This window comes from Scardinius erythrophthalmus, assembly GCF_964197995.2.
Source record: "Scardinius erythrophthalmus genome assembly, chromosome: 2".
Lineage (NCBI taxonomy): Eukaryota > Metazoa > Chordata > Actinopteri > Cypriniformes > Leuciscidae > Scardinius > Scardinius erythrophthalmus.
Window position 1 is genome coordinate 67,648,571 of NC_138222.1, and position 22,519 is coordinate 67,671,089.

General features: G+C 37.9%; 2 protein-coding genes across 2 annotated transcripts in view; one reads left to right on the forward strand and one right to left on the reverse strand.

Moving 5' to 3' along the window:
* Positions 1 to 6,267, reverse strand: part of LOC308705917 (ATP-binding cassette sub-family C member 12-like) — a gene marked incomplete at both ends in the record, with an annotated part of 45,179 nt that extends 38,912 nt beyond the window's left edge. The window contains 6 exons of the mRNA XM_081391215.1: positions 132 to 271; positions 3,816 to 3,903; positions 3,951 to 4,040; positions 4,119 to 4,179; positions 4,889 to 4,950; positions 6,173 to 6,267. Coding sequence (XP_081247341.1) covers positions 132 to 271; positions 3,816 to 3,903; positions 3,951 to 4,040; positions 4,119 to 4,179; positions 4,889 to 4,950; positions 6,173 to 6,267 — 536 coding nt within the window. The remainder of the gene's footprint in view (positions 1 to 131; positions 272 to 3,815; positions 3,904 to 3,950; positions 4,041 to 4,118; positions 4,180 to 4,888; positions 4,951 to 6,172) is intronic.
* A 7,604-nt stretch (positions 6,268 to 13,871) lies between these two features.
* On the forward strand, positions 13,872 to 17,325 carry LOC308687085 (C-type mannose receptor 2-like). The gene is made up of 5 exons (XM_081359342.1): positions 13,872 to 13,915; positions 14,059 to 14,097; positions 14,190 to 14,546; positions 16,015 to 16,362; positions 16,527 to 17,325. The coding sequence occupies exons 2-5, from the start codon at positions 14,061 to 14,063 to the stop codon at positions 16,886 to 16,888; spliced, it is 1,104 nt and encodes a 367-aa protein (XP_081215468.1). The 5' UTR covers positions 13,872 to 13,915; positions 14,059 to 14,060; the 3' UTR covers positions 16,889 to 17,325.
* Positions 17,326 to 22,519: the final 5,194 nt, after the last annotated feature.

Consider the following 22,519-nt stretch of genomic DNA (forward strand, 5'->3'; position numbering starts at 1 on the left):
AAGACAATGTCCTGTGCTCTTACATTGTGATCTCCTGTCCAGGGTACATTTTGTTGCTTTATTGCAGGGTGTCTTTTATCTCAGCTAGCAGGAAATTCAAGTCTTACAAATATGTTGAGAATCTGTTTTACTGTGAGCCAAAAAGGAACGGAATGAGGGCTTTCAAGCTTTGCTGGTACTTGTGCTTCTTAGGGGGAGGTTCTGGTTCCCTGCAATCTAGAAATGGAGGATCTTCAGGAAAGGCACTCGTGCTGGTGTCTCTTCTTTGTTTCTGCACAATAAGATAGATATGGAAAAACAAAGAGATAAATATCATAAAATAAAAGGAACTGTGAGACAATAGAAAATGAGTCATAAAATATCTCATAACAGGACAAATGTTGTGACAGTGTGAGATGGCCAGGATTTAAGCCACACAATTCTTAAATATTCATCTTTGCATTTGATCAATAAATAAAAGTACATTACTATATTGGTTTGGTTTAAGATCTTTATTTGTCATTGTACTGAGTCCGTGCACAGGCTTAGTTATTTGGCTTAAGGCTAAAACATTAAAACCAGTTAAAATTCCTCTTTGGCTAAAATGTGATTTATAAAAACATAGCTCAAACTGTTAAAGTTCATTTTGTAATTAAGATGACTTGAAATGTTTAGTACCTGGTGTGTCGTGGGAGTGGACCAGCCGAGTGACAATGAGATTCAGAAAGGAAGTTGATCTGTTTATGGGAATTCTAAAGGAAATGAGACTGTACCAACTTTGATGTCTTAGAGGGGACATAGGGAAACGGGATGTCTTGATCAATGTGATAAAATTATTTTGCATTAACTAAAACTTATCCATGACTCTAAATTTAGTTAAATGTATTGTGTTCATTCCAGGGTTTGTGTTGTTATTGTTGTGAAAATTTGTATGGTTTTGTTTCTCCTTTTTTGTTTTCATGGTGCTGGTGAGAATGGTTACTTATTGTACTTATTACTTATTGTTACTTATTACACCTCCTACAAATTCAGTGTATGTTTTGTCTAGTGAGAATGGTTACTTATTGTAGATCTTCACATGAATATGAATCATTAAATATATAATTTAATTCATATAATATAATTCAGGTTGTAAATGGTAACAATAGTGAGATGTTAATTAATCACATAATTACCTCACTAAGTTTAACAATAGCCGCGTTTCCATTACCCTTCAAATTGCGCAAATTGAAATTGCGAATTGAAAACACGCCCAATGGAAACACGTAATTTTCGGAAAAACTCCCATTTATCGCAAAAAAGTTTTTTATGCTCGCATGAGGGGGTTTTTCAGGCAATTCGAAAAAGAAATATTTCGCAAAACTGCAATGGAAACAGTTTTTGTGCATTTACATGTCACTTGACGTAGATGATATGGTGCGCTTGGACAGAATACGAGACAGAGTTCTTTATTAAATTTATAAAAGACAAAAGAATTACAGGAATAATGGATTCTAAACCTCAAAAAGCCTCTCACAAGTATAAAGGGTCTTTCCTTACCATTAATGCTTGGAAAACACACATACGTCTCCTTCGATAAATAATAATGGCCAGTGCAGTGACAGACATAAACCTACCAACGTCCGTTGCCATGATTTTTGGAATTACTTAATGATCGCAAGAGGAAAAAATTAAGTTTTAGTCATATAACATCGGTTAATGGAAACTGCGTCATTTCGCAATAGTTTTTTCTCGACATTTAGAAAAAAATCGCAAAACTTTTGCGCAAATCTGTAATGGAAACGCGCCTACTGATTTAAGGTTACTTCAACTTTCTGTATAGTGGGACATATGTACTTTTGCTGTGTATAATAATAGTTAAGTGTTAAGTGTAATAATAGTTATAGTTAAGTGTTCTCTTTAAAAAGAGGCCAAAGTTAAGTCTGTTCTTTAAAGTATTTTAATACTACACAGGAACAAATGAGTAATGCATTATTAACACTCTAGTAACTATTAACTAACAAGAAACTCTGATTAACGAATTAATAAGTATGAATGTGGTAGTTCACTATTAGCTAATCAATAACTACTATTTTTCATACCTCACAGAAGACTATAAGAACTACTATATACAGGTTCATGATTAATATTAATAATGCACAATGTTTAATATAATGTAATGGTAATGATATGACGCAGCGCCTGAAAATAGGTCTAATAGGTTAGACAAACTTAGTCCCGGTCACGTTGGAAGTTACCGAGCTGGGGACCAGTTTCAGGCGCTGCGTCATATCATTACGCCTGCTGGACTCATGGTACGGCAGCAAAGTTTCTTGATTATTACGCAGGAATGAGAGTATAGTTCCTAGCTAACTTTCTAACTTTCCTAACTTTTCATTTTCCGTCGGTCTTAGTACATGATGTAACTACAGAAGAGTCAAGTTTTAAATAGGAAAACTATCGAAACTCTTTGGTCATTTTTTTGAGAGGGATGCTAATGGTCTTGTCCGATTCAATGATCTATGCTAAGCTATGCTAAAAGTGGTACCGCTAGACCCGGAGATCGGCTGAATGGATTCGAAAACGGTAAAACTCAACTGTTTAACTCTGGGAGAGTTGTAAAATGAGCCTATTTCCAAAAAAAGTGGAGTATCCCTTTAATATGTGGGAGAGTGTTGCTATAGAGAGTGACAATATTGTATTGCAATATGTAGCACTTCAAAGTCAATACCAAATCAAAATTAGTTAGCACATTATTTGTAATTGAAAAGGTTTAATGACAAAATATGGTTATGGTTACACTTAAAATAGTTGTATGAGATGATAACTTATACCATTAATCTTACCCATCATATATGTAAAATGTTACCTGAGAGAGAGAGAGAGAGAGAGAGAGAGAGAGAGAATTTCAATGTATGTGAAAAGATTAAGTAGCATTTTCAGAAAAAAAGCCAATAAATTAAGTACAATCAATGTCAAAAATATCAGCATATTATACACATTAGACTTAATTAAAATAGGTAACATTTAAATGAAAAAACACTAGTTAATGTCCTCTGATTTATTAATTTTGACCAATTTTCCTTTTCTTTGTTTTGGAAGTGTGAACAGCTTCAAATAATGAGTTGCTATTATGTCAATTTCCAACATTTATTAAACCATTGTTAAAATATCCCAACAGCAGCAATGAGCTGGACAGTATAAACACTCAATGTCACAGGTCGGGATGGGCCAAGCTAGACTGCACCCACCCCTGAACCAGGACCACCTCGAGGAGCGTATCAGAGGGAGGAGTCGGAGACAGAGAATAAATTTAACAAGTTTTATTTCAAAGTAAAAGCAAATTAAAAATCCTAATCTAAAATCTTCTTCCTTGTTGCCCTCAGGGATCGAGGGTGAATGGTGCAGCGGCCGGGGCTCTCCCACCCTCTTCCTCCGTGCGGACCCTTCAGTGAATGGACGGCGAACAGGTAGTAAGGTAGGTCTTTCGCAATTTTTGCGGAATTTGTGGCGGGTGGATGCCAGTCAGGTACGTATACGGCAGGTACACGGTCTTAAGGTGGGATAGCCAGGGAAGTCTTCTTGGGAGAGGTGTGGTCAAACTCTTCTACTTTCCTTGTAACACCAGAGCAGGACTTTAAGCAGGTACACGGCAAGCCGGTGAGTAAATAGGTAGGGGACACACGGAATGGCGACTCCAACACGGCACACTGTTCTCACGCTCGCAGAGGGGGGCGGACACTTCTCCAGTACAGGTGGGTTACAAGATGATAACAGACTCGAAGTCGACGGCTGTATGGGGCTTCTTCCGAGACAGACAGAATGAGCAAGCTGCAAACGAAGGGTGCAGATCTCACGTTCGTTGAAGGAGGACGGCCACTGCTCACAACACCGGTGGGCCGCCGGTATGCCACAGACTCAGTCGACGACTGAACGGGGTTTCTCCTGAGACAGGCAGACTGGATGTTTCAGACAGAGTGTGCAGTCTTCACGTTCGTTGCAGAGGGACGGGCACTTCTCCAGTACTGGTGGATTGCGGGGATGCAGCAGACTCGAAGTCGACAGGCTGCACGGGACTTCTTCTGAGACAGACAGAATGAATGCTTCAAACAGGACTTACAGCTCTCACGCTTTTTCTAAGAGGGACAACCACTTCTCACAGTACGGGTGGGCTACGAGGATGCAGCAGACTCGAAGTCAACAAGCTGAACGGGACTTCTCCTGACACAGACGGAATGGATATTTCAGACAGAGCGTGCCAGCCTCACGTTCGCGACAGAGGGACAGTTACTTCTCCCAGCACAGGTGGGCTACAAAAGATGCAGCAGACTCAAGTCGACAGGTGGCAACGGGGCTTCTACTGAGACAAACAGAATGAATGCTTCAGACAAGTATACAGTTCACATGCGTTGGAAGAACGAACACTTCTCACAATACAGACGAGTTGCAGGGAATACAGCAGACTCGAAGTCGACGGGCGAACGGTGCTTCTTCTGACACAGACAGAGTGGATATTTCAGACAGAGCGTGCCAGCCTCACGTTCGTGACAGAGGGACAGTTACTTCTCCCAGCATAGATGAGTTGCAGGGATACCGCAGACTCGAAGTCGACAGGCTGTACAGGACTTTTACTGAGACAGACAGTGAACATTTCAACAGGGCATCTCCTCTCCTATTAGCGCAAACAGAGGGGTTAATTCAAATCCCAGATGATAATTCCTCAACATCCAGACAGTTAGAACAGATCAATGTCACTGAGCTCTCATTATTGACAGTAGACCAGCATGATACATGGAGAGTGCACGGCAAAAAGAAATGTATCTTCCACACACACGGCAATTCCACTTCAAGCATATAATGTGGGGGGAAAACGTCAATTTTAGGCACTGCAAACTCACTTCACGAAGTGCAATTTAAAGCCAGCACTCACCCTTGGGTCTCTGTCCGAGGGGGCTGCGATCAATGCTGCAAAGGATGTTTCGGGATGTTTGTCTTCACAGACACAGGCAGAGTTCACATCACCATTTATAATGGAGGAAGAGATAAGAGGTCGGTAATGAATCAGTACAATCCACTCAGTGATATGTATGATCGTGATCCAAACACTCCAAAGCACATCCAATTCAGTGTCGAATACGTGCAATTACGAGACTCAGTTCTCGGTTACTTAGCTCCTCTCCAATGCAAACGGGGTATTTCACTTTCCCTCTGTTGCCCTCGAGTCCCTCATCAAGTCAACACTCTCCTCTTCATTCACCAGCACTCCAATAACTAAGGATGGCTGACGCGAAACAGTCGTTCCGAAGCTTTGCGAGATCCAGAAGCGCAGATGTTTCGAAACACTGATCCGAAGCGTGATTCAAAACACCCATGTCACGTGACTATGGCCAAACGAAGCCTCGAAGTGTTTCACTAAGTGTTTCATCAGGTGTGGTCCGCCGAATCAGCGTTTGATTGACAGGGTCGGGAACAGACCACACAGTCGCACATCTGTATAAAAGTGAAATCAACGCATATTGACCTCGTGGGTTTTGTGAGAGGAGTTTGATTTTGAGATAGCGGGTGATATGCGATTTGATTAGTTAGCCTATAGGCTATTTAGGCTTACATTTAAATTTAACTGGAATTTAAATGAAACTGGAAAGAGATAGCAGTAATCTTTCCTCATTTGAATGTCCTAGCTAAAAAATTCATTCTTTGCAGTCGGCGCCAATGGCCTCGTGGTCAGTGCGCTGACACGTAGCGCCTTTGCACTCGGGCGTCCCGAGTTCGAGTCCCGGCTTGTGGACTTTTCCCGCCTCGTTTTTTTGTCATCTCTCTGTCCTGTCACAATAAAAGGAAAATCACCAAAAACAATATATTAAAATATATATATATATATCTTTGCATGCCAGCAACAAGTGTCCCTTGTGAGAGGATTTTTTCAAAGGCTGGAGAAATTATCTGTAAAAAAAGAAGTAGTCTAAGTCCTTCCACAGCAGAGAAATTAATATTTTTGAATAAAAATCTCTAAAAAAGTGAGACATTGTGGCTTGATTTCTTTTATTAATATTCATTTTGCAGGACAAAATAACTTTATGCACAGTGAGGAGCCTGTAGGTTACAAGCTTCACATATTAGAAAATTATAATAATAAAAAAAACAACACATTTTTTTTTAATGGCTCGTCAAGGTTGTTTCAGATCAACACCTGCAAGTGACCACTAGGTGTCACCGTTGAGACGGGTGTCGGATTGATTCGAAGCCTGACACAATATGGCACATTTGGTTCAACTGTTTCATTGCTTCACGAGGCCTCGATATGGCCATCACTACCAATAACTGCAACCACCCGATAAAACAACTTCTCACGGGGGAGAACCACCCCAACAGTCTCTTTCTCTTGCTTTTTATACTCTCTCAAATGCTGACGGAGCCTCACCCAAACTCTCAGAGTGAATTCCCCACACCTGTTGTCAATCTGTCAATTGGGGTTGTCATAGCAACAGACACACACACAGGCCTGGGGACGGTGTTACACTCAAAGTGTCCCAACGGGAACACTGCTTCAGAGGGAATAAGTTCCATATGCTTTTTGTCACATCTGTATTCATGCATTAAAGAAAGCATGCCCTCAGCTAATAAAGTGCCGGTTAGTGGAACACCTTCACAGTACCGTTTTTCACTGTGTACATACAGTACATAATGTTTTAAAATTAAGTCAACAGGCACTTTTGTAACAATTCACAAGCCACACTGTAAAAATTAAAGGTGCCTGGAGAAACCTTTTGGGGTTCTTCACTTTGCCACACCGGCGGAACCGTCTGTAGATCCTCTAGGACCCTTTAAAAAGGGCCGGTTCTCTGAGGAACCACACAGGGGTCCTGAGGAACTCTTATATAATGCACTGTGTGGAACCACTTTGGGTGCCTCCAAGAGCCAAAAATTATTCTTTTAAATGATTAATTTCATGTTGTTACTATGGTTACCATTATCTTCTATTATAATAAACAAACTGAACCAAATACAAAATAAGAATTGTTTATAACATATTTTAGATCCATTTTAATACATACACTTCCATGCACTTGGGAAAACTAGTAATAGATTAATATCAATGAATACAAAAAACAAATATACAATAGGCTATACAAGAAAAAACATCTCAACAAAATACATGGAAACACTCATGGAGGTCATGGAAAAATTATGATCCTAACCTTTATCTCTATACTGAAATCTCTGATGGTAAGTTATTCAGCAATTTTGAATCATAAAATGTCGAAGTCTGGGATGCCGTGAGACTGGAGACTGCAATGTACACTATGGCTTTTGAAAAGCTTAAATGTGTGACTTGAATCAACAGTGCTCATAAATGGAGTATTCTCACTAGAAACAAGATAGAGGAAGTAGAAGTAGAGGCTACGACCCGGAAACAGTATTCCTTATGTCACAACAAGCAGGAAATATTTTCCATTAAGGTGGAGGCACCATTAAGGCACCAGTTAAGGTGCAGTAAAATTATATGTTGTTCTGTGAATGTTCACTGGTGAATTCCAGTCATTTCCATAAGAATCCACACAATCTGCAATTTTGTGTGAGGTAAAAAATTTAAAATTTAAATTTAAATTAATCAATACAATATACTAAATAAATGTAAGGCTATATATAAATATAAACACTTGATCCATTAATACTAATGCTTTATTTTCTCTTCTCTTCTACTTTATATCTGTTTAAAAAAATAATAATAATAAAATAAACTTATACTGCATCAGACTAAACTGGGAAGGGTCTGGGCTGCGTTCTCCGATGTTGTCTCTTAGCGCGCTACGAAGACTCAAAAGGTACACCTTAACTACAGGTATACCTTTCCTACGTGTGTTCTCCGAACTATACCTTAGGATGTTGCTTAAAGTAAACCTTCTTAAGTTCGACCTTAGCAGGCGCTGTCCATGGTGGAGGTGCTGAATAGGTTGATATCGATGCCTCGATGATCGATTGTGCGCTCTTTCCTTCACAGCGGTATAGGTAAAGTATTGAGAAAACAATGTTCTTTATAAAGAAGCGTTTTAGACAAACTGCATTTATCGGGGCTCATTGAAATATGTACATGCAGAAATAAATATGAGTATGTGTTTATAATTTAGCAAGTGTGCAATCCCAAACCCTCACGGCCATAAGTGTGTTATGTTCTCCACAACGTATGCTGATTATCCACCAGCCATGTAGTTGACATACACTAACTGGCTCCGCGGACGGCGCCGTCTTTGATTTAAAACAAGCACTCGCTGTCTCGCTGCCATAGCTATAAAGTTTGTGTAAACTCATCTTTCTTAATATAGACTCCTAAGCCTTTTCTGTCAAATGGTTCGCCAGCTGATGTGCCTTAGGATAGTAAATAAAAAAGCTAACAACCATTAGTGTATGGAAACTTTATTAATGAAAACACTCCCATACACTGGGTGTAGGCTATAACAACTTAAGTATTTTATGTGTAAAATTTTAAAGTAAAGTAAAAATGTAATTTTAACACTAAATCAGATTTTATATTAAATGTTCATATAATATTTTCTATGTGTAATTAAACTGCGATGTAAAAAAGATTTATGCGTAGTGGTGGCCACTAGCGGTATGAACCGTCAGCAGCGATAAGGTATAGCTAAGAGCGCTCCAGACCAACCTTACGAACGTATGACTTACAGAAGGTATACTTAACTAAGAAGGTTTCGGAAAACCGGTATTAACGATAAGGTACTTCTTAACCCTTGTGTGGTGTTCATATTTTTGTTACTCAGCCAAGTGTTCGTGGGTCTGGTGGACCCGCTGCATTTTGGGGTTTTTAATTCAACACAATCAAAAATGTTACGTTAAAATACTCAACAGATGTTTACTTCATCCCAATTACAAGCAATATAAACAGCATATATGGTCAATATTTTCTCTTTACCTTTGTTAGATCACATTTAAGAATTGCAACCTTGTGTGGGAATGGCAGGAGTAGAAACACAAAACTCACTCTTGCACTCTTTCACACTTACACACAATCTCTCTCTCACACGCACGCACACACACACTTATGCACACACATACACACACCCACAACACACACACCCACAACACACACACACAAAACACACACCCACCCACACACACACACAAAACACACACCCACACACACACACACACACACACACACACACACACACTCACTTGGATATGTGGTGTACGGTCACTCTCCATAGGCATAATGGTTTTTCTAATGTACAAACTGTATAACATATCCCCCTACACTAACCCTACCACTAAACCTGCCAATCACAGAAAACTTTTGGCATTTTTTGAATTTCAAAAAACACCATTTAGTATGTTTTAGTATGAGGACACAGATGTCGTCATAAACCATGTTTACGTTGTAATACCCATGTCATTATACACATTTGTGTCCTCATAAACCATATACAAGAACATACACACACTAACGTCAGCAGGCCCTGACAGGAGGAGGACAGAGTAAAGGTACACAGGACCTACAATTTCCACACTTTTATTAGCCCCGGGTCCAGTGGACCCGAACATCCTGTGTGTAATATAAATGTGTAGGGGGGGTGTACAGTGTGTTTTCATTAAAAATGTGTTCTGATATATATTCCTCACAGAAAATGAGCCAAGGCCAATGAGTCTCAGGTTGAAAAAATAATTAATTGTATCATTTTTCTTTTGATAAAAAATGAAAACGGGTCCAACAGACCCGAACACCATACAAGGGTTAAGGTACAACTTAAGAACGACGTAGCGTTAAGGTAGTTTCGCAGAACACAGCCCAGAGAATATTGTTGTCCTATTGTTAGTTTAACTGCTTCTATTGCTCTACTCATTTGTAAGTCACTTAAAAGCGTCTGCTAAATGATTAAATGTAAATGTAATAATAATAATAATAATAATAATAATAGGATAATAAAAATCTTATTGTGGCTTCACAGAACCATTGAGTTCCTCCAGATGCTGGCTTTAACATAAGAGATCTTCCAGGAACCACTTAAATGTTAAAAGATCTTACAATAACCCTTTTACAGAATTCGAGTTCCTCTAATTCCCCCCAAAGCACTTCGAGGTCTCATGGTAATGAAAAGGTGACTGCAGAACCTCTGAACTGAATACAAAGTGCTTAAAGGATCAGACGAGAGTGAAGGATTTGCCCGGCCTTGTTCTTCCGTTGCTGCAGGTGGGCGGGTCGTGTCTTTTTACGTCTGACACGTCTGATATAAACTTTTAAAATGAGTTTTGTAAAATCAATTTAAATTAATTTTATTATAGAAAATATTAAGTTACGAAAATATTCACACTTTTTACTTATTGATAACTCAAAAAAACAAAGAAAGAAAAATAAATTCATTTATTGTAATAAATATAGTTTTTAAAATTAAGTAATATGGACAATAGCACTGAACGACTTCTTACAGTGTAAGCTGGAGAAACTGGAAGAACTGGTTGAGGAACGACCACTCCTCGAGAAGACAAAGGACCTTTCTGGAAATTAACATTTGAACTCTCTCTTGTGAAACTGGCACCTCTCACCTAAGCAATCCTAATCTACATTTCTTCCCCTCTTCCCACATCCCTCCTCCCTCATGCTGAGATCACCAAAATTCACCCAAGAATCTATATGGTTTAATGTGAATAATTATCATCATGTTTGGTATCACTTGAAATGTCTCAGTGCGACTGGTGCAAAGGTCTCATTCCTAAAGAAGTAAAACAAAAGGTAATAAGGTATTTAAGAGTTTAGAGATAACTGGCACACAACGGAGGGTGGGTCTCCAGGCAAATGGCCTCCTGCTCCCAAAAAGTGTAAACTCAATGCAAATTCTGCCCCCAGTAAGTCTGGGACGGTGATCAATGCAAATATGCAATGCAATGCAATGCAAATCAATACATTTCCTATATATGTATGTCGGGTTTGCATCTCTTCTCTTTATTCCAGAGCATTTGGTGTTTTGTATTGATTATCTTTGAATTGATTATGTAATTGGCATGATACATTTACCTGACATAATAAATTGTAAACATTTGATTATTCTAACAGGACTCTGACATTATTTTCAGTAAAGAGTTAAAAAGAATAGTCAAACATTCGCTCACATTTAATGATGCACAGATATCATTAAAACCTTTTCATTTATTGAATCAGAATCAATCTTCTTTTATCCCTTCCGTGCCCATGTGACTAAAACCCAAATGTGAGAGGTTCACACTGACCAATAATTACAACTTCCCCCACCGTACTAAAGGTGTGACAATTCATCGACCCCCAAAACATCTTGGCCTACAGGCCTTGATCCCTATCAGCCCCTCTGTGCCTTTGGGAACTCCAAATAGTCCTTGTGGTAGAAAGAGGGGGTGGAAAACAGTCAAGCAAATGTCTTGGTTCATTTCAAATATCTTGGATTATTTTCAATCCGACACATATAGTCCACAAGAAAAGTTGAATTTATAACAATGAATGATTGGATTAGGATTAGTACAGGATTAGTTTCGAGTTGAAAAACCAAACCAATCCACTCAGGTTTGTTGGTACCATGACTATCGTGATGAACACTGCTAAAAGCAGAGCCACTTTCATGGTGCCTAAAATCCAGGGTTGGTGCAAACTAAACTGAAACACCTTGTTAACTTAAATCGGTTTCATGGTTTAGGCCTGAGGCCACTACGTGTTATCATCAATACATAATAATCATCTACTACATAATCATTTGTCACTGCTTTTTTTCTATAACAAATGTGCTTTATAACAGCCAGAGAAAAACTAATGTTAAGAAGTGTAACTTAAAGGGATACTTCTCCGATTAGCATTAAGCTTTGTATCAGTAGAAACCTGGTAGTATTTTGGATTGATGAATGATGTCCCCCTGAGACGAGAGATTTCTGTATTGTGTGTCTGGAAAAAAACCTTCAATGACTAAAATTGTCATTTAGCGTCATCTGAGGGTTTTTGTCCAGAGGCGAGAGACGGCCTATGTTCAACCCGCCCATAGAGGGATCTCACTCACAGAATGTACAAATAGTGTCAGCCATCTTTTTTTTTTTTTAAACTAAGCTTAACAGGCTCTTGCTCTGTGGAGAAAGCTGAGTTGTAGGCTAACCACGATGGCGAAAGGTAGTTGTGAAGATGATATGGCAGAAGGGGATTTTGAAGATCTGGTGGGCGAATCCGATGCTCGTGGCTGCCTGTACGAGCCACAATACAGCGATGAACAGATGTGGATGATGGAGGAACAAGAGGCGGCCGGAGCAGCTGCGGCTCAGGAGTGGCCTCGTAGGGCAGCGAAGCAAGTGCATTCTGGGAGTTGTTGTCTTTCATCCACATGTGCCAAAAATACATTTTCTGGATTTTCTCAGTCTAGAAGGCTCCAACTTCTAAAATAATTTCACATTTCTACTACATAAATGACCCAATTTAAATACACATTCATCTTTCCAGCGGTGAAATATCCCTTTAATAAAACTAACAGATGAATAAAGAATGAGACAATGGAATATGTCAATAACATGTTTACAATAACACACTGTTTCTGCAGAGATGTAAATATTGTCCACCCTGAACATATAAATGTGGAGCTAAACAAATGAGTGATGAGGATGTGTTAACATGCAAACGTGTTCATGCTCTATAAACTAAGAACAGCAGGAGTATGACACGAAACACAATAAGAATTTTCTAAATAAGACTAATTCTTAAAAATGTAACAATGTTTTAATGAACACATTCCAGCCAATCACAATCAAGTATTTAGACGGAGGAAATTAAGACGTTTATTCTGAAACAGCAGAAGAAGATGATATTATTTCAGTGAGATAATGAGTCTAATATGCTTTACTAACATTAGAGATGGACTTCAGGGGAATGAAAGCTTTCATGTCTTTATCTCGTCTCTGCTGTGAATGTGAGGGGTCTCAGCTTTCAGAAGAGGGAAAAAAAGAAGCCTATATACGAGCAAAAATGTTTCTATTTTTTTCCCCAAAGAAAAAAAGAATTGTCTTCCCTTCCTCTTCATTTTGTCTTTTTTAATGCCCCAAACTCTCTCACTGGTCAAACTCTCTCAATATTCAAACTTTAAAGGCTCTCAGTAACCAGTATCACCAGTCTTCACTACTGAACTCAACCCTTCTCTGTTCAGGTCAAACAGCAACAGATAAAAGTGGCCCAAAACAGAGAAACTCAAACATGGGGTCTGTCCAAATACACTTGGCCACTAGAGAGTATGTGCACGCAACAGGCTATAAGTGAGCACATTTTACTGGTGTAAACATGAGTATGTGTATTTGTAAATTTTACAACATTTGCAACTGCTTTTTATCATTAAGTTAAAAGCACCATCATTACTAGTAAACTGTGTTACATAGGCACTGCTGTACAGACACTTAGAGGTTTATTTAAAAATGAAAAGCTTTGAGAATCAAAATAAAGCTCTGTAAACACTTGCATTTTTACAACACCATAAGTGTTTCAAATTAGGTAATCAGTTCTACACACACTTGAACACTTGGCCAAATACAAGGAAAAATCTATAGTAGACAAATGGTGAAGTGCAAAGATGGCAAGTGTGGATGGACGACGATTTCAAGATGATCAGGGATGAAACACGAGTTATGCAGTCCAGCAATATCATTGAAGCTGTGTTTAGTTGTGAATGTTCAAATATTAATTTAGAATGTTCAAATGTTTTTTTTGATTCCATAAGGTCCATATTATAGACTAATACTGACTGACACAGATGTCAATATGAAACTAAAGGGAAAGACGAGGGTGGACAAATACACAAATATAGAGGAAGTAAAATATGAAATAGGGGTTTTCAGAGAAATACAGAAATGACGTGATGAGCTGAATGAGGGATGAGAGCAGATATAATAATAGCGTAGTGTAAATCTGCAGACAGAAACATCAGACTCAGGACAGAAACACACGACCTCTAAAGTAAGAACATTTTCTTTCTGATGTTAACATTGTCTGAATGATTGCGAAAACATTTTTTTTTTTTTTTTTTTTATAATTATGATCATGATTTACTCCAAGATGAATATGTGAGTATTTGGGATTTTTAATGTGTTTTTCCTCAGAAATGGACCAAACTCTATATTTGATTCTTCTTCTCATTGGTGAGTGTGTTTGTTGTATTATTTATGGTTTATAGTTTCATCAGGTTTGACCCTGTTATGAAAAGCATTAAATCAAACGCTCTCTTTCACAGCTCTCTGCTCCGTATCTGAATGTGTTCAGCGTCAGTATCACTTTATAAACGTGTTGAAGACCTGGACTGAAGCTCAGAGATTCTGCAGAGAGAAATACACAGATCTGGCCACCGTTGACAACATGAACGACATGAACGAGCTGAACAAGAGTGTGACTGATGGAGGTGGTCAGAAGGTCTGGATTGGGCTGAAGAGGAAGGATGTTGATAAATGGCAGTGGTCTTCAGGTGAACCTGCGCTCTATCTGAACTGGGGATCTGGACAACCTGATGGCAGAGATTATTGTGGAATGATGTCAAATGGAAAATGGGAGGATTTGTCATGTAGTGAAACTCTTTGTTTCATCTGCAACAACAGTGAGTGCAGCTATTTACAATTACAACAACCGTTCATGCACCATATACCAAATATAACGGCTCCAGAACGTTTTCTACTAACACACACAGCATTAATTTATAAATGAAAGGTAGTGTAGGCAATTTCGGAGAGGCCAGCAATATGAAGCTAGCTTTGAAAGCATGAGATCCCACTCTCCCTTCAGAGTCTCCAAAGCCACGGCTCCTTTAAAACACAAGAACACACACAGCAGAGTCGGCTAAGCATCAAGAGAGACAGTGTCAAATTACCTCATGTCTCAAACCACATAACATTACAATAATAAATTATGTTTTTATTAACAAAGTTCTGGAGGAGCACATTCAGATAATTAACATGAATGGAGAGCACTCAATGATAAGAGGTGTATATATAGCCCCTATTTAGCCACTTGTTAGCAACTTGTTAGCAACAGCCTTTTTTAAGACATGTAACAGCTTCAAAAATCAGGAGTGGCGTAATATTGATGTATTTTATGTCAGAGAGTAAAATGTGAAAGTGTCTTGAGCTTGTGTTCACCACAGACCTTATTTCAGCCATTTAACCAAAATCCCATTCAAAAAACCCATTGACTTCGGGACGATGGAACCAGAAGTGCTAAAATGCTAAACTCTACACAGTGATGTCATACTTGAACCACTCTGTTTGCTCTTGCCACTTCATAATGTAGTTCTTTTCATGATTTGCTTTTGGATTTATTATAAAATAGCTTTAATAACAAATTATTAATAAAAAAAAAACAAAAAAATTTAAACTGATTTTTAAACATTGCTAAAGGACACATGTGGAAAAAATCTGTATTAAATAAAATCTTTAAAGCTTCTAAAATTACCCAGACAACACAGACTTGTTTTCTTCTTCTGGTCTGTGTTGCTGTGGGTCTATTAGTCTGCATTTACACTACAGCACTAAATGCACAGGTCTATTTTGACAAATGTTTTGTCCCGTCCATTGCTACGGTTATCACTGTCAATCACAGCAATTTGAGGAGTGACTGAGGAACAGTGTTACGGATTCATACCCGTAATTATATATTTTATTTCTTGGCAATTTGGCGTGCAGTTTTCATACTCTATGCTTTGCCTATCTCTGTGTGTGTGTGTGTGTGTGTGTGTGTGTGTGTGTGTGTGTGTGTGTTAAACTTACTTGAAATGAAATACTTCCATATTAATTAAAGTGTTTTCCTTACAAATTATATTATCAGCATAACAATTTGAGTAAATGTAACTGTGTAAAATATAATAACATAATTATTGTATGTAATTCATGTAATTTGTTAGTGAATTTAGAACAGACTGAGGATAAATGTCACACTTTCAATGTTGAGTCAATTTCTGTGTAGAATTGTTTTTATGAAAAAAGTCCAGTTCAAAAAAAAAAAAAAAAAAGAAAGAAGAAAAAAAAAGGAACAAACTGATTGTTTTGTTGTTGTTGTTTTTCTTCATACAGCGAACACAGGACTCGTCTTTGTCAATCAGACGAAGACCTGGAGAGACGCTCAGAGTTACTGCAGACAGAATCACAGTGATCTGGTCAGTGTGAGGAACCAGAATGAGAGTCAACAGATTAAGGATTTCATTAGTGGTCTTCAGTTATCAGGATCATGGATCTGGATCGGTCTGTTCAGAGACTCATGGCAGTGGTCAGATCAGAGTGACTCCTCTTTCAGATACTGGGCCTCTGGTGAACCTAATAATGCTGGAGGAAATGAAAACTGTACAGTGATCAGACCAAACGCTCAGGGTCAATGGCATGACTTCTCTTGCAACCACCAATTTCCTTTTGTGTGTCATGAAGGTGAGCAGATCCTCACAAACACACACAATCCATCCATCACCTCCAGATATCTTAAAGTTCACGCTACATGTCTGACATGACAGATTCCTCCACAGTGTTTGTTCTGCATGTTGTTTTTGATCAGTCTCTCTCTAGTTTTTGCTTGTGGTTTGTTTTGTGTCCAGATAAACTGATTCTGATCAACGAGACTCTGACGTGGCCTGAAGCTCTGAGATACTGCAGACAGAATTATACGGATCTGGTCTCGGTTCATTCAGTCGAGATGCAGGAGGAGGTGATGAATGTGGTTAAACGTGCGTCTACTGAGGCGGTGTGGATGGGTTTACACAACTACTGCCAAATGAACATGTGGCTCTGGTTGAGCGGAGAGATGGTGTGCTATCAGAACTGGGCTCCGGGGAACGGAACGACACCGGAAAACTGCAGCCTTACGAAGAGAAAAGGAGCAGTTCAGTCTGGAGGAGATCAGCGCTGGATCAGCCTTCCTGAGACTCACAAACTCAACTTCATCTGCAGCAGATCTTAGGAGTGAGAAGACGTCAATGTTTGTGTGTTTACTTACATTCACTGTTTTCATTCTTTACTTTTCTTATTTACTTTCATATGTTTCTTTTTTTTTCTTTTAGTAATTTCTGAGTGAATCTATTTCTGTACTATTTCTCTGTGTTAATTATCATAACATAATCTGATCTTATTAAATATTTCAGACATCATTGAATATTATTTAGATGTGTGTGTTTTACGAATCTCTTTGCATATCTGGTGTATTTATGTGTCTTTATGTTTTTCACTAATCTTATCTGCATCAGAAACTGTTGAATATGATTCTGTGAGCAGCAGATCTTAAGAATAATCATTATTTGTGTCTCAGGAGAATTAAATTTGGTTTATTCTTAGAAAGGCAGAAGTGAAGTGATGTCACAATAAACTGTCAAATAAATAGTAATAAATATGTAAAATGTATATGTGATTGTTGGTGTGTTTGGTTGATATTTAGGATATGATGTCACTTACAAAACATGCATATTTCAGTTTCCTGGAATAAATTAGTGGTGTGAATCTTTGCGTCGACAGCGAATGGATTTGATTCATGATTCATAGTTTTTCGATTCAGGAGCAATTTTTGCAAATTCAGAATGATTAGATTTGAGGCGATTCACAATGAGTTACAATTCAATTAATGATTCGATTCTGAATTTCTAAAGTGCATTCATAAAATTATGTGAATGCTTTTCTCTTAATGTGTCTTAGTCATGGTGTGAATCACAGAAACCTTCAGTGGGTCCGAGAGTCAAAATCAAAACCCTTTTTTACATTGATAGATCATGTTAGTTATTAATGACGCGACATCACTTTATTTTATTAGCCAGACTTCTACATGTCTAATAATTGGAACCTTTATTTGTCCATAAAGCTTCATTTATTATCTTCTTATTTGTAAAACAAACCAGTTGAGTTTTTGCCACTGATAGTCTGAAACTCCATTTATTAACCCAATTTCAACTGTCTGTCTGACTTTGGTTACATGTTTGATGTTACAACCCATATTGCCTGTAATCTGCATACAGTGGTCTCATATCTTCCTTTATTTGCTGAAAAAGTTGATCATTATGTTGAACAATGTCATAGAGCGTACACTACCTTGTGGTGTACCATTATCTATTGTATATATTTTCCAACAAGGTGTTCCCACTCAATTGGACGCACCAATAGTCAATGTTTTTACTATCTACTGAGACTTACAGGAATTGGACACAAGAACATGTTATGGGCGGAAGGAACATGATCGGGTCATTCCCTCTGACAGTGAGCTTGAGGAGAGTCAGGAAGAGAGGGTCCCTGAATCAGGCAAGAGACTGTTGGGAGGTCAGGGGTCAGTAAGGGGTCAGTCAGTATGCATGTGTATTTGGTTTATATATTTATATGAAATGTGAGAAACATTTATACATGATGTATTAGATGCAATTAGTAGTAGTTTGTTTATTTGATTGTTTGATGTTTGTGATTGGTTGGACACATTTTATGATGAATATATTATCAGGGACCCCCAAGCTCCCCAAAAAGGGGGTGAACTTTTTTCCCCTCACAAAAAAACAAAACAAAAAAACATGTTCATTTATTCTCAAAAATGATAATAGTGGGAAGGGTAGTTTAGAGGTGAGATCTTTCATCACTTTTAAACAACCCTTTCTCTCTGCCATCTTTTTAGAGAAGAAATTAACATGGTTCTGGATTTCTAAAAGAGGGAAGTCAATGAAAATTACACAGACATTCTGTGAATCTTTGCTCTCGTGATGATATTTTGAGGTTTATGAAACTAAAGATGCAGATCATGCATAAATGTTTCCTCTACTCTGGTTAAAACCACAGAGCAGAAACAGAGCAGAAGTCAAACCACAACTATGAGCTCAACTCTATTATTAGGCCTGAAGAAATGAGTTGCATGACCTCTGTTTGGCTCGAGGTCATGGTGCAAAGAACCCTAGGTTGATTTTACTCCGAACCATCCCTTTAAACAGTCGGAGTTAAAAAGAACATTAATTATAATGATATTAATGGATGTTGAATTCCATGAAATTAGAAGGTAAATTTAAATCAAAAGGTATTTTGGTGCCCCCTAGTGGTTAATGCATTGCAGACATTCATTATTTGTTATATATTGTTTTTCAGATGTAAACATTTGTAGTGATTATATCAACAAATGTGCAATGAGTTGGATGGGTTTATATATATATATTTTTTAAACCTTTATTTAACTAGGAAAGTCACATTGAGGTTAAAACCTCTTTTACAAGTGAGTCAAGACAGGGTCAGATAGCAGGATTAAACAGATAACAAACCACAGACAAAACCAACATCATCAATAAATACAACGAAGAATACAGCAGCATAAACATTTAGGTATTACCTAATACCCTATATAATACTGTTCACAGAAACAACATTAATAAAATCATATTAATAATGAATTTAAGTGGAAGTGGAATTATCAAAACATCTGCACTTAGCAATGACTAATTCTTTTATTCTATGTTTATAATCATTTAAAGAGATGATTTCATTATATGTCCGATGGAGACCTTGTTGAGTACTTATCGTTGTGCCTCGTGACTCATGCGGTGAAATTAACGTGCTACTACTGATGCAACATCAGATAGCTTAATGGAATACACACAGCAGAGGTGGGAGTAAGTCACACATGTGCAAGTCACAAGCAAGTCTCAAGTCTTAACCTTCAAGTCTCAAGCAAGTCCAAGTCAATTTTGTAAAAAGCAAGTCAAGTCAAGTCAAGTCACTGCTTTATGTCAAGCAAGTCAAGTCAAGTCGTAGCTTGGGTCACAAGTCACGGCAAGTCATACAAACGTTTGATGATTTCACAGAATTTATATATTAAAATAAGTTAAAACTACATAAGTTGTGGACTATGGTTTTATTTGCAACATTTTTTTAAATATGCATTTCCACATACAGCTGAGTGGTTAAAAATCTAAAAAAAGAAATAAAATTTCAATCTACATAGCCTAAAATGTAAATGTAACTGAAATTAGACCAACATTAAAGCATGAAAAAATATATATGCCTCAAACATCGCAGAAGACCATTAAAAGATATTAAGCAATTCACAATTCAAGTATAATTGTTCCTATGCCACCAAATGGCATTCTTCAAACTGGCATCCCCTTATGGAACATGAACACATCCTTAACAACAAGTTAGATCTTTCCTTTTTAACAAAAGAATAACAAGAAAAAAAACAGTAATAATTGAATTGACACAAAACTTACACCTGTCAATCAGGTGGATTGACTATTGTACATTATTAATCTGTGTGAGTGAGTGATTTATTAATATTTGTGAATGATGTGTGTGCATGTGTATGAGTGAAAGGTGTATTGTTTGCATGTCCATGGTTGTGTTTGACTTTCTCTCTCTGTGTGTGTGTGTGTGTGTGTGTGTGTGTGTGTGTGTGTGTGTGAGAGAGAGAGAGAGAGAGAGAGGTGATTTGATTGAGTGTGATTGATTCATTAATATTTGTGAGTGAATGTGTGTGTGTGTGTGTGTGTGTGTGTGTGTGTGTGTGTATGAGTGAAGAGTGTATTGTTTGTTTGCATGTGTGCATGGTTGTGCTTGCAAGTTTGAATTTTTGTTTTGTTTATTTGTGTATGTGTATTTGTGTATAGGTTCGAAAGTCTGTATGTTTTTTTTTTCTTTGTGTGTAGGTGTCTTTTTACAATCTTTTATGTGCATCCCCAAAAACTATCCAATTATTAGTCACTGTACACATGCTATTATGCTATTAAAGGACAACTCCGGCGCAAAATGAACCTGGGGTGTAATAACACATGGGAACCGAGTCGACCGTTCTCTGGGATTTGTTTTCATGATAATCGAATGTAAAGAGTTTTATCTCTAAAAACTGATTAGCTTATAACGCTAGTGTATGGGGCATAGAGTAAGTAAAAAGAAATCGCTAGTTAATACCACTAACAAGGCTCAAAATAGCCTCACACTAACACAGTAGCATAATGAGGGTGCTTGTTAGTGGTATTAACTAGCGATTTCTTTTTACTTACTCTGTGCCCCATACACTAGCGTTATAAGCTAATCAGTTTTTAGAGATAAAACTCTTTACATTCGATTATCATGAAAACAAATCCCAGAGAACGGTAGACTCTGTACCAATGTGTTATTAATTATTATTAAATTACAGTTACATTTTTTTTATATTTCTTTTAACATTCAAGTCAACCCTGGGATAGCAGACTATATTGGTAGCATATAACTAGACAGTACAAAGGGATGTATGCAGGTAAGAAAAACTGGAATATGGCTTATTTTAACATATTAATCCAATTTTAATTTTCCAGAAATGTTTTGTTTTTCGCTGTGCTTTTGTATGTATGGGATTATTCAGATCATAAAAAAATCATTAATCCAAGGCACTCGAATATTATTAAAAATATATAGAAAGCATTTATTTCATCATGGCTTTAATATTTTAAAATCAGGTGACAAGTAGCTACTTGCACACCTATGCGTTGCGGCTAATGAGCCTTCGTCAGGGTGTGTGACCTTAAGCCCCTTTCACACAGAGATTCCGGAAAATACACGGATTAAGTGACCCGAGATTTGACTCGGGTTAGTTTGATTTAGGTTCATTCACACTGCCAGTGATTTTCCGGAATAAGAGAGTGCGTTCACACACAACCCGTAAAAATCCCGTAAAGACATGTGACATCGATGTGACTTTAATGTCTCAGCAGCGTCTTAAGTTTGCTTATGAGCTGTGATTTCTCTCTCGAGAAACCATGCTTGAGCATTTTTTTCCTCTCTGATTCGATCATAAACTTGCGCATTACATACCGTTTCACAGCTGGCGAACGATCCCGCGCTTCAGCGTCATCACTACAACACGCGGCTTTTGTTCACACAGCGCGTTCCTGCTGCGTCACGTGATTGTTGCGGTGCGTTCAAATACAGATATTTATTTTTAAAAAGACAAGTTATTTCGAGTCATTTACCTCAAGTCCGAGTCAAGTCTCAAGTCATGAATATCAAGTCAAAGTCAAGTCAAGTCTTTTATTAATATTTGTCAAGCAAGTCTCAAGTCCTAAAATTTGCGACTTAAGTCTGACTCGAGTCAAGTCATTGACTCGAGTCCCCCATCTCTGACACACAGTCACCCTCATTTTATGTTTTTCTTATTTCAGTGGTTTATGTCTGCAGTTATTACGCCCCCCCCCCCCCCCCCCCTCTAGGGGAATATAAAACACTACAGAGGCGCAATAAATAATTAGTTGGGTTGTGGAAAGGAATCCCAGCACGCATCACTCCGGTCGATAATCAACTACAAAAACACAGATGTAGCAAAAGATAATAAATTTATTGTAGAGTGATGAATGAAAAGAGCATCTCTTCAGGGTGTCCCAAAGGCCAAAACAACAAACAAAACGAATAAACAGAGAAAAAGAAGAAACATAACTAACCTAATCGAATATCAAAAGAAAATACATTTAACTAACCTGACTCCCTGTCAAAAAACAGAGATCAAACGGTTTAGAAATAAATAAGGCAGGACACCCCTACACGCTCCACTCTACTATGGTCTTAAAAAGGACCAGTTCAGACATTACCACACGGTGTAGCTGGTGGCATG

Excerpts from the sequence above, each read along its gene's own strand:
- LOC308687085 (XM_081359342.1), top strand. The coding sequence starts at position 14,061 with ATGGACCAAACTCTATATTTGATTCTTCTTCTCATTG. Across the intron at positions 14,547-16,014 it reads TTGTTTCATCTGCAACAACA|CGAACACAGGACTCGTCTTT; the intron begins GTGAGTGCAGCT and ends TTCTTCATACAG. Across the intron at positions 16,363-16,526 it reads TCCTTTTGTGTGTCATGAAG|ATAAACTGATTCTGATCAAC; the intron begins GTGAGCAGATCC and ends TTTTGTGTCCAG.